The sequence below is a fragment of the Emydura macquarii genome, unplaced genomic scaffold (assembly GCF_026122565.2).
Source record: "Emydura macquarii macquarii isolate MOO-44397 ecotype Brisbane River unplaced genomic scaffold, CSIRO-AGI_Emac_v2 contig_2676, whole genome shotgun sequence".
Taxonomy (NCBI): domain Eukaryota; kingdom Metazoa; phylum Chordata; order Testudines; family Chelidae; genus Emydura; species Emydura macquarii.
In genome coordinates, this window is record NW_027132813.1 from 3,919,882 (window position 1) to 3,937,706 (window position 17,825).

Below are 17,825 nucleotides of genomic sequence, written 5' to 3' on the forward strand. Positions count from 1 at the left end.
TTCCTCCCATTTCCTCCTTGGTTTGTTACACCCACTTATTTTGTCTAGTCTTATTTTAGGACCAGATTGTGACTCAGGCTAATGGAAGGAAGGGAAGAAAGATCTTCTCACCCTCCTGCATTGCTGCATTAGTGGTCCTTGCATCATGGCTTTAGTGTGGGCATGAGGGGAGGGCAGTGGCTGCAATTCTCAAAACAGGTGGGTGGGATGGAGATGTAGAGGTATGGGGAACAGGTGAAACCAAGTTTATACCCATCGCTATGTGCCAGCCAGTGAAGATGACACCACCTTCTGAAGCCCTGCAATTAATTACTTCCCCATGGAAGCAAGCCAGGGAGAAGGGAAGGAACTGGGACACTAACAATTCTTCCCAGAGCTCCTTCTGGGGCAGTGTAGCAGTGAACTGCCCCTTACAGAAGGAGGACCCTAAAGGCTCAATCTAGCCTTTTAAATTGTAAGTGTCTCAAGAAAGGAGATGTCTCTTAAAAAGGATATTCTCAGTAGATATTCAATGTGTCTGGGGCTTCTGGGTGATACAAACAACAACCACATTTGCCTGCTGATTTCCTGTTCCCCTAGTCTATATATGCATTGTCTGTATTTTAAGATCTTCATCTTCATATTTGGTTGTAAAGCAGCTAGCTCACTGTTTATACTATGTAAATATTTATTAAATACATGAAGTGTTACATATTCATGTAATTATATCATCAGTCACTGTTATTAATACTAAAAACAAAATATTTTATTTCAGATTATGTAGAAAAGTAAAATGATGTAAACGAGCAACACTTGGAGGTACAATGATTTTTTCCTCAGATGTGCCTCAGGCAGAGAATAAGAGGGACTGAGGTGTATGAATGAATTGATTGAGTGAGATATACCCAGATGATCCTGGAAAGTGACCTACACCTCATGCTGCAAAAGAGGATAAACTCCCTGCAAAGTCACTGCCAAACTGACATGTGGGAAAATTCCCTGGGGATGTGAGCAAGAACAAGATAGCCAAGCACTTCACTGAGATAATGCCCAGTGTCCCATCTCCTGCTGTGGCCATCTCTGATGTTTCAGAGGAAGGAGACTTCCATCTGTCTCTAATGGAAATGGAGAATTTTAAAACTCAGGTAGGGTTTTGCAAGTTTAAAAATAAGAATATACAGAATTTGGGAATATGCCATGTATCCTTTATCTTCTAAGCATTCAGAAACACAGTTCCTAATTTCTTTATTTGGCACAACCAATGTGTTCAATTCTGTACTGAACAAAGAATAACTCAGACTCCCTGCTTCAAAGAGTTTATAATCTAATGCTGATTACCCATTAGGAAGTCAATGGGAATTAAGGGTACCACTCAGGCACAGACTCTAAGATTACAAAGACAAAACCCCATTGACTCAGATGGGTGCTGGATCATGCCCTTAATACATATTCATTAGTTTGGTGATGTCTCAGACTGCTGAAGGCTATATTCTTTTCTTGATTAGACAGTATGAAAGGTATGATGGGAACTGTTAAATTATCTTTCCATTTTAAGGCCTGGTCTAGACTAAAAGGTTAGGTTGACATAAGCTGTCTTGAGTCAACCTAGCTGTGCATGTTTCTACACTTCAATTTGTCTCCTGCTGATGTAAGTGCCTTGTTACAGTGATGCAGAAACACCACCTCCCCGAGCAGTATTAAGCCATGGTCAATGTACTGAGGTCGACACAGCATGAGTGTAAACACTGCATTACTTATGTCAACCCTACTGGTCCTTCGGCAGCTATCCCACAATGCCCAACACTGACTGTTCTGGTCACAACTGTGAACTCAACTGCCTAGGAGTCATGGAAACCAGAGGGCTTCCCTCCACTTTAAAGCTCCGTGAATATTTGAAATGCCTTTTTCTGATTGTCCAGTTTGGCAAGTATACCTAGCAGCTTTCCATTGCTGTGCAACTCCCCACGTGATCATCCCAGTTACAGAATCCCGATACATTCCAGCTTGGAATAGATACGAAATACTAGACACACACACACACACAAACCCTTAAGCTTTTAGGACATAAAATATATCTTTTAAGTAGTTTCACTATTTTACTAAAAGAATTGGATGGAAAATTGGCCACTTACATTGCTCATTGCATTCATGTATATATATATATTAGGGATGAAAATGTCCTATTAGGTCATTTAGTCTACCCCCCAACAGTGCAGAACTGTTCCCTGTGATACAGCTTCCAATGCTTTGTGTCACAACAAAGGATTTTGCAAATATTTTCCCATCTATTTTAGATTACTAGCCAGACCTCTTTCTAAAACTGTTTACCTATACATTTAACTATATTCTTGCTGCTTTAGACATTATAAAATACAGTCATTAATGGACAACATTCTGGGGAATACCTGCAGGTGATTCTTCTTATGAAACAGAACAAAACCATATTTGATTGTTATTAGAAAATCTGCTCTCTCTTGGCTACATCCATAGCTTACTGAAGTCAGCAGAAAGATTCCTGTTGGATTTCAATTTGGATCAGGCCCTTTATGAACAACTCCTACCCTCACTCCGAAAACTTTAAACCATCATTAAAAAGATCACAGGTTCTCAAGAAAGTGTCCTCAAAAGGAAATCTTTGATATGTGCCATATTTCATTTTATGTTCTTAAGGCAGAAAGTCCTACTATTTCTCTGTTTTGGGACAAATCAATTGGCTCATCTAGCACAAGTCAAAGCAAACTCCAACAGCCACAATAAACAGAATTCTTTATAAGCAGAAACATACTTACCATCTTAATTAAAAATCAAGTGGTACAGATTTGCTATTATATTTATCAACATATTTCTCTGAAAGAGTCTATACATAGTAAATCTCTTTTAAATGTTAGATTCCAGAAAATGCTTGAAATCAGCCTTGACATGAGATTAATCTGCAGTCATGAACTGGTGATAATTTGTTTCAGTTAGGTTGTTCTCTTTAAGATACATGCAAACTATATGGTTGCTGTTTGTGCTGCATTTCAGATTCAAACTTGTTTTATTGGTATAGGCACATGGGGCAGTCCTCTTGGTACCACTCTTGTGTCTTTTGTTTTTTAAATGAATTATTATTATTATTAGAATTATTAATATAGCTGATGACTAGAGGCCTCAGTCAGGACAAGGACTCTTTTGTCAGTCATTATACTAACAAAAGTACTCCAAAGAGTTCCTAATTTCAGACAGGATGATGTAACAGTGGGTGAAAGAAGTGGGGAGGGAGGGAAGGGAAACATGCATTTATATTAGCTCAGTGTATACACAGGTAGATATTTTCAAGGGTTTATTTATTTATTTATTTATGAAATATAAATAACAAACAAGTTAGTTAAGTAAGTCCTATGTGATCAGAAAGGTCAGTTCAGCTCAGCTAAGCTGTGCGCCCATCTTTATACAAACTGAAAGGTACAGTATAAAGATGGGTGCATAAATCCTAAGAGACAACTATGAATGAAAAGGAACTATGTCCTGTCTTTCTCCAACACTTTCTCACTCCACCCAAGCCTTCCTCTCTTCCAATATGGCAGACAGCCCCATTTCCATTTATGGCACAGCAAACTACTGGGAGCTCATGCAAACCCAAATGTTCATATGTAATTTGATCATAGGAAAAATGGGATTACTTTCAAAGCCAAAACTGGTTGTTTGGGTGGGGAATTACATTTACAAACCTATTTCAAACCAGACTTGGAAGGTTTTGCATTGTTCTATTTAAGAACATAGCTCCTTCACCATACATGAGTCAACTAACCTCAGTGGTTGGTGTAGGTGTTTCACAATATATTATTTTCAGGATATTTTAATGTTTCATCAAAAAATTGAAATAATGGGCCACTTCACCCTAAATTTTCTTTACCAGATTATCATGTAGTATTTATTTAGTAAATCGGGCAAGAGGTAGATTTTCATAAAAATCATGTTTTAAAAACAGCCATTCAACAGACTCTCCTATTTAAACAAAATACATTTCTCAAGGATTTTATAGCCTCACAGCCCTAAAATCTAATTGCAGGGATCTTTGTGCATCATGTTGTACAGCGTCTCATCAGCTATCCCTCGATACGAGGATGGTGTCTGCCAGAGGGAAAAATCATGATGAGACTTAAAATGGCTGAGGAGTCCGACTAGTGCTCTACAGCAGCGGTTCTCAACCTTTTTTCCCCCGAGTACCACTCGGGTCAGGTACAGTCAGGTCAAGTACCACTGTACCTGACCTGAGTACCACTCGGGAAAAAAAGGGGGGGGAACTTTCAGCGGCAGCAGGGTTGCATAGGGGGAACAATGCCCTCCGCCGAAACCCTGCCACTGTTTTCCCCTTTTCGGCGGTAGGGTTTTGCGGCGGCGGTGGGGGGGACTTTCGGCGGCAGCGGGGTTTCGCGGCGGCTGGGGGGCGGACTTTCGGCGGCAGATTCGGCGGCGCAGTACGGCTCATGTACTACCCAGCCTTCTTCCAAGTACCACCGGTGGTACGCGTATCACCGGTTGAGAACCGCTGCTCTACAGGTTTTTCCACATCAGGTGGTTGCTTAGAGAGAACACAACTGCTGGCCAGGATGCAGTATACTTTCCTTCCTTCTCTGCCATTTTTCAGCCTCTTCATCAAGGCAATTCTCTTAAAAATGAGCTGAGGCTTGATGTATAATGTGATGCCATTGCAGTCTATTGCCAGCCAGCTCTTCCCAATTCGTGGGGCAATGTCTCCCTTCTTAAGGTATACTTCAGTGTGTCCTTCCTCTGTCCCCTCCAGGTCCTCTTACCATGACTAAGTTGAAAAAATAGGACTTAGGAAGACAAGTATCAGTCATCTGCACACAATGACCAGCCCAGCGAAGTTGATGTTTCATAATCTTTGCTTCAGCACTGGTGATGTTAGCTGCAGAGAGAACACTGGCATTGGTGCGATGGTCTTCCCATCTGATATGGAGAATCTTCCTAAGGCATACGCTTAAGATGGCTTTGATATGTCACCCATGTCTTGCACCCATAAAAAAGGGGGGACGACTACTACCTTGTAGACCAGGATCTTAGTTTCCATCCACAGAACTCTGTCAATAAAGATACAACGGAGCAATTTTCTGAAGGATATGCTGGCACAATGGATCCTACGTTCAATCTTCACATCAAGACTGGCTGTCTTGGAGAGCTGGCTACCAAGGTAAGGGAAATGCTCAACATTTTCCAGGGGTTCACCCACCAATGACAATTTGTGGGAGAAGGGGGACAACTTGTTCTGAGGCAGGCTGGCGGAGCGCCTTAGTCTTCCCAATGTTGAGGTAGGCTATGATAGGTGCCTGAGAAGAGATCTAGGGTAGATTGCAAGTCAGCCTTGGTGTGTGCGAGGATATCACAGCCATCATCATACTGAAGGTCCATAACAACAGTCCTGGTGACCTTAGTTTTAGAATGAAGACACCGCAGATTGAAGAGCTGGTCATCCACATGATACTTAATCCTAATTCCAGAAAAAAGGAGGTCACAAATAAGAACCAAGATTACGGCAAGACAGATGGAGAAAAGAGTTGGGGCAATAACATAGTCCTGCCTAACAACAGTACGGATGGTGAATGGGTCCACATCCAACCCATTACAGAGGACAGTGGAGTCATTTCATCATGAAATTGCCCAAAAACATGAATGAACTTCAATGGACAACCAAACCTAGACCACACATTCCATAATGCTTCATGATCGATGGCATCAAAGGCCTTAGTTAGATCAATAAATGTCATACACAATGGATGGTGTTGTTCCTCCCACTTCTCTTGGATCTGTCGTGCAACAAAAATCATGTCAGTGGTGCCAAAACAGTCTGAAACCACATTGGGATTCCGGAAGGACGTCTTTGGCAAGAGAGAGGAGACGGTTCAAAAGGATGCGAGCAAGGATCTTCCCAGCTATGGCGAGGAGGGAAATACCTCTGTAATTCCTGCATATTGACTTTTCCCCTTTCTTAAAAATGCTCACAATATTGGTATTCCTAAAGTCAGGTGGAATTTCCTCATTTACCCAAATTTTAACAAGTTGATGAAGTTTTAGCATGAGTACTATTTCATCAGCTTTGAAGACCTCCATGGGGATGCCATTTGGGCCTGGTGCCTTGTTGTTTCTAGTCTGAGTGATGGCACGCTGAACTTCCTCAGAACTGGGGGATGAGGGAGTTGGCAAGAGGTTCTATTACTGATGATGAGGAATGGAATTTATGGTGGCAGAGGCAGTGATCATACTGATGTCCATATTACATAAGCCATGAGAGATATAGATGACTACTGGACAGACCATCATTTAGTTACAGCAATCATGAACATGCGGCTAACACCACAACACCATAAACAACCTAAAGGAATGAGGAGGAGATTTAACAGCAAGGCACTTCAAAATCACGCTAGTCACAAAACTCTTCAGTAATGCTTCATTGAGTGGCCCTCTGACTTACCTGACAACATCACTGACATTCAAACACATTAGGAGAAGTTCAAGACCATTATTCACAAGGCATGTGCTGAATCAACTGGATATTCCACTCACTGCCATCAAGATTGATTTGATAAGAACAACAATGAAATCCTAGCACTTATTCATCAGAAGAGAAGTGCATTTTACACTTAGCAAAATGAACCTTCTAACCAGCAAAAATGAGAGACTTATTGGCTTAAAGTTGTAGTTCAAAGGAGGCAGCATGACATTAAGAATCTGTGGCGGCAAGCAAAGGCAATGGAGATCCAATGTTACACTGATCAACATGACATAAGCAGCTTTTTTCAGGCACTGAAAGCCATCTATGGGCCAAGTTCAAACGGCACAACCCCTTTGCAATCCCAGGACAGTTCCACTCTTCTTAAGGACAATGTAGCCCTCAAGTAATGTTGGAAGGAGCATTTTGAGACTCTATTGAACTGTGAATCTGAAGGCTCAGCTGCCATGATATAGTCCATTCCTCCACATCCAGTAACAGAACATCTTATACAGTATCTAACATGAACTGAAATAACATGCTGTTTTAAAGCAATAGCATTAATGAGTGATAGAGAGATTGGGGAGAAAGGTAGACAATATGTACGTAAGGAACTATATTCAGAAAAAGATGGATAAGAAAGCGTCAGTCATGTTTATTTTATGGATGCTGAGTTGTCACGATACACATCTTTTTTGTGAAGATCCCAAGGTAATACCAGTCATACAAACACATCAGAGAAGTCTATAATGTCTTTTTAATATTTCCCAGGAATACCAACGAGGTGCATTACCAGCTGAGCTATTTCTTATTTGTACCCACAACACCCATCTAAAAAGGAAGTAATTTTCTATGCTTATACTTTAATAGGCTAGGGGAAAAACCGTGATCTCACTGGAGTCAACAGCAATACCATTGACTTCAGTGTGACCAGGATTTCACTCTAGATCTTTAAATTCCAACATCATGAAGTATTTCACTGATATTTTTTGTGTTTTATTTTCCATGTCAGAACGCAACCGAAGTGTGTTCATTTAATAAAATGACTCCATCTTCAGAAACATAGACTTTAGCTTTCAGCTTAATTATTTTTTTTTAAATAACAATGAAGACAAGTTTGTTATGAACAACTATGGTATTCCAGGAGTAACAATGGTGGTTCTTATTTTGCCATAACGGAAAGGAATTTTGGCATGCTAATAATAGGTTGACATATAATTAAATCAACAGAAAGTGTGGGGTTGATGAATTAAGGAATGGAGTGAGTAAGAACACATTTGTAAATATATACTTTTGCCTTGGAAGAGCAGTGAGTGGAGAAGGAGAAAGTTTTAACTGTGCTTACAAAATGTTTGTTCAAATAACTGGCTTTGTCACAATGCAAATCACTAAGTGGAAATATTCTGTAGTTTTATCAACAATAAGAACACATATTTAACCAAATTTGAAAACAAGTATTATCACCTTAATAACAGTCAAAGACGGAAGTCAGATAACCTTGATTTGATTAGAATGAATATATAATTTCGCTTTTATCACTTAAAGATAAAGCGCTATGAAAGCTTGGGTCAGTCCAGCAGCTGGTCACATTGGTAAGAAGAATCTGCACTTTTTATTCCTAATGTAAAACCAGAGCTTCTTCTAGCCAAAGTTTGAACAAGATGGATTTGTTAGATGGATGACAAATACGGCTCACATCAGCATAGATTTGAATAAAAAAGGAAAAGGGTGTAGCTTCTCACAGCTCAGAAACACTGTATAGGTGAGCTATGGAACACACCCAGCTGATTCCTCCCACCTTTCAGCAAACTCTCTGTAGCCCCACTGTCTAGAAAAAATTAGGTGCCTGTTACCAGTTAGCTTTGGTAATTTGAGTTTCCTAAGAATGCTGACAATTCAAACTCTGGCATGCTCAAGACAAGGTTTTAACTTTCTGCTTTCCAGGCACAGCTCAATTTCATCTGTCCTATCAAAGTCTTTTTTATAATTTTTAGTTATAAATAAAGGAATGAGTGCAATTCAATCACATAGTTAAACTGAAGATATTGTTTAAAAGGTTTCATGAGCAAACAAATACATATCACTAGAAAACAAGGGATATGTTTATAGGTACATTTTGCAGGGAATAGCAATGTGGCGAAGCCTGATGGAATTCAAGACATTTACTGGGTGAAGTCTCATCTACTGTAAATGTGAGATAATTGCATCATCCTTTTGTCTGATGCATAAACTGCAATACTGCCAATTTACAACCCTAAAGAGCAAGCTCTTAAGGACAGAATTGGGAAACACAATTCTTTCCTCCTATAGCTAAATTAGAAAATTCCATTTTGAGCAGAGAACTTGTAGATGATTACACCCAAAAATCCATCTTTTTCACCCTAAAGGTTGGTATTTTGCAAACATTCCTACCTAAATTTTAATTCCAAAAGTATGTTTCCAGCCTTGAATTAACCTATTAGCATCAACATAATGGTATGACAAACTGTTCTACATTTACAATCTAACCTGGAAGTCCTATGAAAGCAAAACTCTTGTTAAGGTCAATGGGCTTCTGTTCAGGTAAGGAATTAATGGTTGGAGACTTTACAGTTAAAAAAGGCATCGTCCACTTGAAAAAAAAAATTGGACCTGAAATTGTTACACGTAATGTCCAAAATCACTAACTGAAAGAGATTATATATTTCTTTTTGTTGTTGTTGTTGGTTCCAGTTGTTCAATCTGTGCCTGTCAGTTTCACATTGACTGTTTTCTCTGTATAGTCAATTTCCCCTCATTTGTGTGAGTCTTTCATGCAGCAATAGTGGAGAGAAAAACATACTTGAAAAAACAGAAAAATGTGATTGTAAAACCACAAAAATGAATAGAGGGATTCAAGGCCAGGTGTACCACCTTCAACTAATATTTTGAAATGGACTATGTTTCAAGCTGATGATGTCCTTTCAAATACATTTGAAAGCACATTAAACACATGAAACTATCATAATATTTTCTGTAGCCTATACAAGATAAATTCTGCCATTTATCATATGCGTTATAATACAGTCATTAATTATCTGAACGCAAACTCCTTTTTCTTGCAGGACCACAGCCTGATTCAGTGTGCAGGTTAGACAATGAATGAGATAAGCTTGTGTAGTGAATGAGGCTGGAGTCTGAAGTAGTACTACCACATTCACTAAACAATTTGGATTGTGTGCATTGAATAAGGCAAGACTGAGAAACAAATGAGACAACAGTATATAGGGCCCTTGCTTCCTTCAGTGTGGCAGATGCATGGTGTGGAGTATATTAGCTATGGGACCACAAGCTGAGCAATGAGAATATATATAAAGAAAAACCAGCCTAATTCACAGAGTAGTATCCAACTTGCACACTAAATGAAGCAAGGTCCTACAGCAATCTGAACCTGGGGATTTCCAGACTTCTGAGAACTTCATTCTACAACATTAATATTCTTTAGTTATTATATTGAGGAGTCAAGATACAGTGCCACCAACACCGCCATGACTACGTACATTAAGCAGAAAGCAGTAAGAACAAAACTGGAGGCCCATTCAAAATTGTCCTTAAATCTTATTAAAGTTAATAAAAACTAAACAGGGAGATTAGATTTCCTCATGCCTAACCCTTTTCTTTAGAGCAGTATAATGTGAGGCTATAAAATTAGTTTTTCTGAAGGACCAATGGAGATAAATCAGTGGAATAGGAAGAACTAATCTAATATGAATTCCTCTGGTATCCCATATAACTTCAATAAAACAGGCAATCATAGCAATGCCAATTTAGGGGTTGATGATGGAGCTTTCTGTAAGCAGAACTCCCATGGAATTCTTGAATGCCTATCAGATTCAGATAGATCAGCATTTAGAGAATAAAAACACAATCCATTTTTAAATTACCATGGCAAATAATTATCAGATTGTTTTCAAATGGTATAATGAAAGTTACTGCTGACCCCATGTAACTGCTGATTATTTACAAGATTAAAACCTACCATTCTGCAACTGGTTTGGCAATACTTTCAAAAACTGCATCTTGTTTTGCCTCCTGATCAAAAATTTTTTGAAATCTGCAAATAAGAAACAAATCATCATGCAGTATCTTAAAACACTACTTTATTCATAATTTTTGTTTTCCTCTTTGTAACTAGTCAATGTTTACATCATTGGGCTTACATAACCTAATACAATGTTTTCCCTGTAGTCTTAACCACAGTGTCCTGTTGTGCTATTGTATACAAATTGATTGTAAACAGTACTGCTTTGACAAGATCTGTACAATAAAATCCTCTGATAAAATGATGCAGTTTAGGGGGGAAAAACCTATATTTTACAGTTATCAAGGGGAGCAGTGTTTGCAACTGGCATCACACTGTAACTTGGATAAATAAATTATACTATAACCAAGCAAGGCATATAAACAGTACAGCCAGCCTCCCAATTTTTGGACTAAAATGAAAGGAAGCAATTAGGAAATGTTTCAATCAATAGATGAACATCAAATAAAAAAAAATCTAAGCTTCTATCACTTACTGTAAGCCAACATCTGCAATTGTTCTGTATGGCACTTTAAGTTTACATAGTTCTTCATAGAACATGTAAAAAAACATGGTCTGGGTCTCAAAGAGTTTACTGTGTACAGTTACTCAGACAAATGCAGTACATGAGGAAATATTCAGCACATGAAGCGTGGAGACGTAGGTCTCTATCTTGCAAACCTTTATTTAGATGAGTAGTTGCACTGATTTTGTTTGATCTTAATGACACTGCATAGGAGCACAGGAATGCAGAATCAGGCCCATAGTTGGTGAGATGACCAGTGTAGGAAGACTTCACCAAAAAATAGTGAGTTTTAAGGAGGAAAAAGAAAGTGTTTGGCCTGTAGTCTCCCTTTTGTAGGTATGGCTTTATTATAAAAGATTGAAAACAATGAACATTTCCTTAAAGATTAGAATGCTCAGTATTTCTCAGAATTAATTTGCACAGACTCCCTCAGGAATGATAAAAACATAGAAAATGTCAGAATCTATTACAGTTGGCATGGGCATCTGCAACCTAAACTGGTGTTGCGTAGAATCTGTCCAGTGATATCAGCATGAGCTACAGATGTTTGTTTGGTGTTATTCTACAACAGATATTAGATTTTCTTCTGCATCAAATTTCAATTGGTATGACATTCCATATAAAATGTTGCATCCAACTTTTCCATACAAAGGATGCTATCAAATAATTGTTTTACTTTTTATTTGCAATATCTTCTTAGAAATGTATAAATATTCATTCTAAGCCGATAGTTTCCCTTTTCATTTGACAAACTATAATTTTTTTCACTGTGTTTTGGTTAGGCCTGAAATCAACAAATTCCAGTTAGAAAGTGCTTTTTGTCAACAAATCTTTGGCTAAAATCATTATCTACCCTACGCTTGCTCATTAGCTTATGCAGAAGCATACGGTCTCTCCCTCACTCTGGCCTTATCTACACTAAAGCTTTATAACCATCTGCATGGCTGCAGACCTGAAACAGAACTCAGGCATTTTTACCACAATGTCATGCAATAGTTTTCTGAATCATACAAGTTCAGCTATTAAACTTTTCTAATTTTATCATGTCTTGCCATGAAATCATGATACAGCACAATGTACTGTAGCATTGAAAGATTCCTCTTATTAAAAAGTTGTTTTAAAAATCTTACTAAATATACCAAAACTGTATTGTGTGGATCAGAGATTAATAAAAAACTTTTATTGACACTCCACCAGACTGGCACACTGAATCCATTGGCTGACCCTTACCCAACAATCTTCTCTGTAGGCAATGGTGATACTTAGTATAGAAAAATGGACTGACTTTAACAAGAAGAAAAATAATAAGTTTGGCTATAACACCGATACGGCAAAGCTGAAAGTGATCTTAGTATAAAATGCATGAGGAAAAAATCAGAGCAAAGTAAGCGTACTTAAATTTGTAGCTCTCTCGTTTATTATTGACAAATCCATCTGCCAAGTCACGTGGAACAATAATCTCTAAACTGGAGGCTGACTTCTCATCTTCCTCAACTGAATAAATCTACAAAATAAAATGACTTCATCAGTAGAACAGTGTTTGGTACCATAGCTATATTATCTTGATGTGTTTAAATGCATCATCTCATTAAGATCATATACAGGAATGTTATAGTTGTCACTCTGCTGTACACTAATTAGAATTCCATCCAGACAGAAGAGAGAGAGCCCAGTTCCGCCTCCTTCAAAAACAAAGCCCTCCCCACTTAACCTATTGGGGACTTTGCATTACACAGTGGAGAGCAGATCCCTTCTCTCACCCACCCACCCCCGAATAAGACTTCAGAATATCTCAATGCAATCAGACACAAAGTCCCTTGATAAAATTTTCTTAATACAATCACTTTCAAATATCTGACCAGCTAATTATTTAAAAGACACCTGGAGAAGTGTCTATTGTGTGAAATTAATAAGGCACTCATCAGGTAGTTTTTAGATCACAATTTAAGGAGCTTGTTCAGTAGGTTTTTTTAAAGAGTTGTATGGCAAAGCCTACATCCCATTTATGAAAACGTTTTCATTGAACTTTTTATTTTTCACGTCAATGAAGGCAAAATGTTTCAACTCAAACATTCACTTCCAATATCCACAATGGTTTCATTAAACAAGTTTCCTAAAAGTAGGCAGAAAAATCAGCTCCTTGCTTCACCCCCTTCCCCAAAGGCCACACTCTAAGTGTTTCCAATGCACACTTTTTACAGCTTTTTTAAGGCTCCCATTTAACATTCAATGTCTATGGCTTTCTGCCCTGCACCTGGCCACTTCAAAATCATCTTGGCGCTGCAACAAGGCAGCCCCCTCAGCAGCAGCAGCAGCAGCAGGCACACCACCACTGAGATCCACGGGGGAGCTCACGGCTGGAAACCAGCCTCGTGACGTGAGAACAATGAGCCTCCGTTAATGCCAGCCCCCGTCCCGCCGCGGGGCATCCTGGGCTGCCCCCTGCCTGCCCGCGACCACCCACCCTAGGCACTTTGGGCTGCCCCCCGCCCAGGCACCCGCTCCACCCCCTGCCCTGGGCACCTGGTCCATCCCCTGCGCCCCCACCCTGGGGTGCCCACTGCCCCCCTCCCACGACGCCCTTTGCTCCTCCGGTCGGCTGCAGCCCGGCTGCCTTCCCCGCGGGCACCTACCCCCGCCTGCTGCCGCCTGGCCAGGGGCTTCACCCGGGCATAGATCTGGATCGTTTGCTTCACCATCTCGCTCGTCTCCGCTCAGGGAATGGGGCGCGGGGTGGGGGGGGACTAGGCCCTGCATAGCAACGGTAACCAAGGAACGCTACCCAGCATGCCCTGCGCCAGAGGGTGAGCAGGAGAGGGCCGGCCCGGCGGCGTGTGAGCGAGGTACGCATGCGCATCCGGGAGTCCCAGTGGCGCGAGCGTGGCTGAAGCCTGGCTGCTGCTACCTGGCTGTGTTAGTCCGACTCGTGCTTCCCGGGTCCCTCCTCAGCGGGCGGCGTTCCCTGTGTGTGGCTCCCCGTCCCCGCATGGAACGCGCTGGTGCATCGCGCGGCGCTCCAAGCCGCTGCTCGCTCCTTGCTGGGACAGAGCGGGTGGGACAGGTACAGGGGCACGAGTCCACCTCGCCCCCACAGCAGCGTTGAATGTAAATGTCCCAGCTGCTCCTTCTGTGGGAGTAAACTGCAGAATGCGAGGATGTCATGCCTTCTGTTAGCGTGTGTAAGAGAGATCCGCAGGGCTACGGCGTTTGCTTTAAAGCCCCAGCTCCTGGGATCATTTAAGTACATGAGAATCTTAGTTTTAGCTTTTTTTAAAAAAAAAAAGTTTTTAGCCCTCGTGGCAGAGAAAAGCTGGACCACAATCCCTACAGGCTCTAAAATCAGAACAAAAGAAGGGCATTGCATGTATTTATTTAAAAATAAGTCTCACAATATTTAAGTCAATGTCATTATTTTGGGAGCCTGACTCATGTTTTGGGAATTTTAGAGTGGATAATCCTGCAATTGATACTCTATTTTCTTTTGAGAAAAAAAAAGGTCAGTTACAGGAAAATTGATGCATAGACTGAAGAGTTCTTGAAGGATCACAAAGGGCAATGATAAAGTACCGCGAACTGAGTTGGGGTAGGAATGTTATGGCACATGATTCTACTTTAGGTCTGGGTCATCTTTACTATATTCAACAAGCTATTAGTTGAAGGAAGCAGTATGCTTCAGTAATTCTATATGAAGCTGATATTAAAGTACAAAATGCCACTAATGCCTGTAAAGATGAAACAACAATATAAAAAGTATCTAGAGAGAGATTAGAAATGTGGTCAGGTAATAAGAATGGATGTGGAATCATACAAGTAATCTCAAATGCACTCGGAGAAAGATGGAAAGCATTACTGCTCTCTTAGGAAAGACAGCAAATTAGATGAGTTTTCAGTGCAATAAGGCAGCAAACAGAATCAGCGCAATTGTAGGCTGTATATGCACAAATGTTACAGGGATAGGACTAATCTGAGAAACCTAAAGAGATAATTTGAACTATAATAAAAGGAAGTTTTGTGTCTGCATGATGATATTGTAACTATCTCTATGGCTATTTAAAAAGTCTCAGCTCGTGGAAGCAGGTAGGATAGAACTCAAGATACTTCTGATCCAAGACTACAGATTCCTATGACTTAAGATAAAGGATAATTTCCTTTAACTATTAGAAGAATATGGTCTATTACTGTACATACAAATGAGCAATTCCAATTTTACTGACTGGAGCACAGTAACATATCTCTCTATGTAAGGGGTTTTTTATAGTGTCCATCACCATCACATCTAAGCGCTTCCTAGGTATGTTTAATCCACATGGTGAAGTTCTTAATGGACTTTTCTACATTGCTCCCTTCCGTCATTAAGGAGGCAATGCCTGAGGAATTTGCATGAAACATACCCACAATAGCCAGTGTATTACATTATTTTATTCCTCAACAAATAATTGTTATCTGTGCAATACACGATCTCTTTAAAGAAATAAGAAACTTGCCCTTAATTCAGACTGACTATATTTAATGAAATTGACAATTCAAGTTACTGTGTGCAGTGATGTTGAAGTCCTGTTGGTCCCAGGATATTAGAAAGACAAGAGGGGTGAGATATCTTTTATTGGACCACCTTCTGTTGGTGAGAGAGACCAGCTTTTGAGTTTACACAGGGCTCTTCTTCAGGTCTGGGAAAACCTTCTCTCTCTAATTCAAATTACTGAACTGAAACATCAAAAATGTTTGCCTTGAAAATAGTAATCTCCCATAGGCCTCACATTCCCTCTTCATCTCTATGACAGGTTTTATATTGATACCTGCTGCAGGTGCTTTGAGTAGGCAGATGGTATCTGTTGTGATATGTGTAACAGATCTAACAACCATCATTCATAGATTCCAAGGCCAGAAGGGACTATTGTGATCATCCATCTGACCTCTTGTGCAACACACTCCATAGAACTTCCCCAAAATAATTCCTAGTGCATATCTTGTAGAAAAACATCCAGTCTTGATTTTAAAATTGGCAGTAAAATTGCCACACCCCAGAAGACCCTTTGAGGATTGTGGTGGGGAAAAGGCTTAGTAGTATGTACGATGTGTATCCACAGCATCTGGATAGAGAAACAGCCACACAGCTAAACTCAGTGCTCAAAAGGGAAAAGTAACTCATGGAGGAAGACTATAAAGCCTCCAGCATATTGCCAACTTGTTTAGGTCTTTTAAATGACTTTGTTCTAAGTCAGGTATCTTTTCCCCTTACTTTCAAAGCATCATTCTAGCTTCTCTTGTCCTTAGAAATAGGCATTCCTCATGAAAACATTAAATGATTCAAGAAGCCTTAGACCCAGTTTCATGATTAGATATTTTTTGAAAAAATATGCTGTAGCTCAACCAGAAATTACCCATTTGTAGGAATTGCTGAGAGAAATTCCATGGCTGGTATTATTCAGCAGGTCAGACTAGATAATCATAGTGGTCCCTTCTGACCTTTAAATCTATGATTCTCCACTTCCTTGCATTATTGTGTCATCACTAACACTTGTGTACATTTTTACTAGCTCAGACTGATAGTCTTTTACACTCACTTTAAAATAGAACCACAGCACAGATCCCTGTTATTTAAGTTTTTTGTAACTATTGAGAAACTAACTTTTACAAACAAAGTATTTTGTAAGTTAGCAGTGTTTCTCAACCTTTTGATACCAGGGACTGGCTTGCTGCCTTCCTAAACTGTGTCAATGAGATCTCAGGGACCAGCTCCGGTCCGTGGACTGGTTGTTGAGAAACACTGAGTTAGAGGACACCCACGTCTTGAGATCCTACATTTCCTAAGAACTTCAGGGGCTGGAAACACTTTGACAAAGAAGTACAGGTGTTTATAGGAGCAATAAACTTCCTCAAGCACTAACCCCGGAGAAGTAAGCAGAAATCTATTTCTCTTTGTAGTGTTCCTTCAAAATAAGTTGCATATTGGGTCAGATGGGACACTTGTAATAATACACAATTTGATGAAGAAACTGCCCGCTAGTAAAACCATTTTAAACAGGGCTTGTGCCCTAATTGTTACTATAAGGAAAGAAGATTTTTCTGTACCAGGATGACTGTGTGGAGCGTTCCAATGACCTAACAGACTATGAACTGAATCTTGCCCTGTGGAACCTGTAGGTGATACCTAATTTTCCTCAAATAGTGGAATGGTCTAGCTGCAATAGTCTCCAGGAATTAAAGATTAATCTTTAATTACAGATTAGGTCATGTGATGAAATGTCCAGGAATATGTCCAAGCAAAATTGGCAACCCTCACTCTAACCCTCCTGTCGACTGACCCTAATTTAGTGTATAGGAGAATTTAGGGTTTTCTTTTCTGTCAGCTGTAGTAAATCATCCTTTTGTTTGAGGTGTGTGCCAGACTGCTTGTTAGGAATGCACCATGTGATTAAACTTAGTAGCTGAAGGGCCTTCAGCTCTTGCATATAAGTTGTGGTATACCTAGCATACTATCAACTGTTGTATGTGAAAAAGCTCAGTGTACCACAATATGCTAGCAACCCCATCAGATGAGGATGTTATAGAGTTGCAACTTACATGTAAATTCCAATTTTTGTTAATCTGGATCACAATATATACTGAAACTGGAAGTTCAGGAATGCTATTCCATGATGTCACTTAGCAACCTAAGATGCTTCCAAATAAACAGCCTTGTAAGTTTCATAATAGCCCAAACTTTTATTTATTTATTTTTTTTTAAGTTTTACATTTCATAGGCTTTACTTATTCTTGGCAGCTACCATGACTTTTTGGCTGGGATGATG

The 17,825-nt window shown here is 39.8% G+C and overlaps 1 protein-coding gene across 2 annotated transcripts in view; it reads right to left on the reverse strand.

Moving 5' to 3' along the window:
• KIF6 (kinesin family member 6) overlaps positions 1–13,774 on the reverse strand; it is a 272,771-nt gene extending 258,997 nt beyond the window's left edge. For both annotated transcript variants that reach the window (XM_067564771.1, XM_067564772.1), the window contains exons 1-3: positions 13,668–13,774; positions 12,429–12,538; positions 10,467–10,541 (exon numbers count right to left, since the gene is read on the reverse strand). In XM_067564771.1, the coding sequence (XP_067420872.1) occupies positions 10,467–10,541; positions 12,429–12,538; positions 13,668–13,733 (251 nt within the window). In that variant the 5' untranslated portion in view covers positions 13,734–13,774. The remainder of the gene's footprint in view (positions 1–10,466; positions 10,542–12,428; positions 12,539–13,667) is intronic.
• Between the last annotated feature and the right edge of the window lie 4,051 nt (positions 13,775–17,825).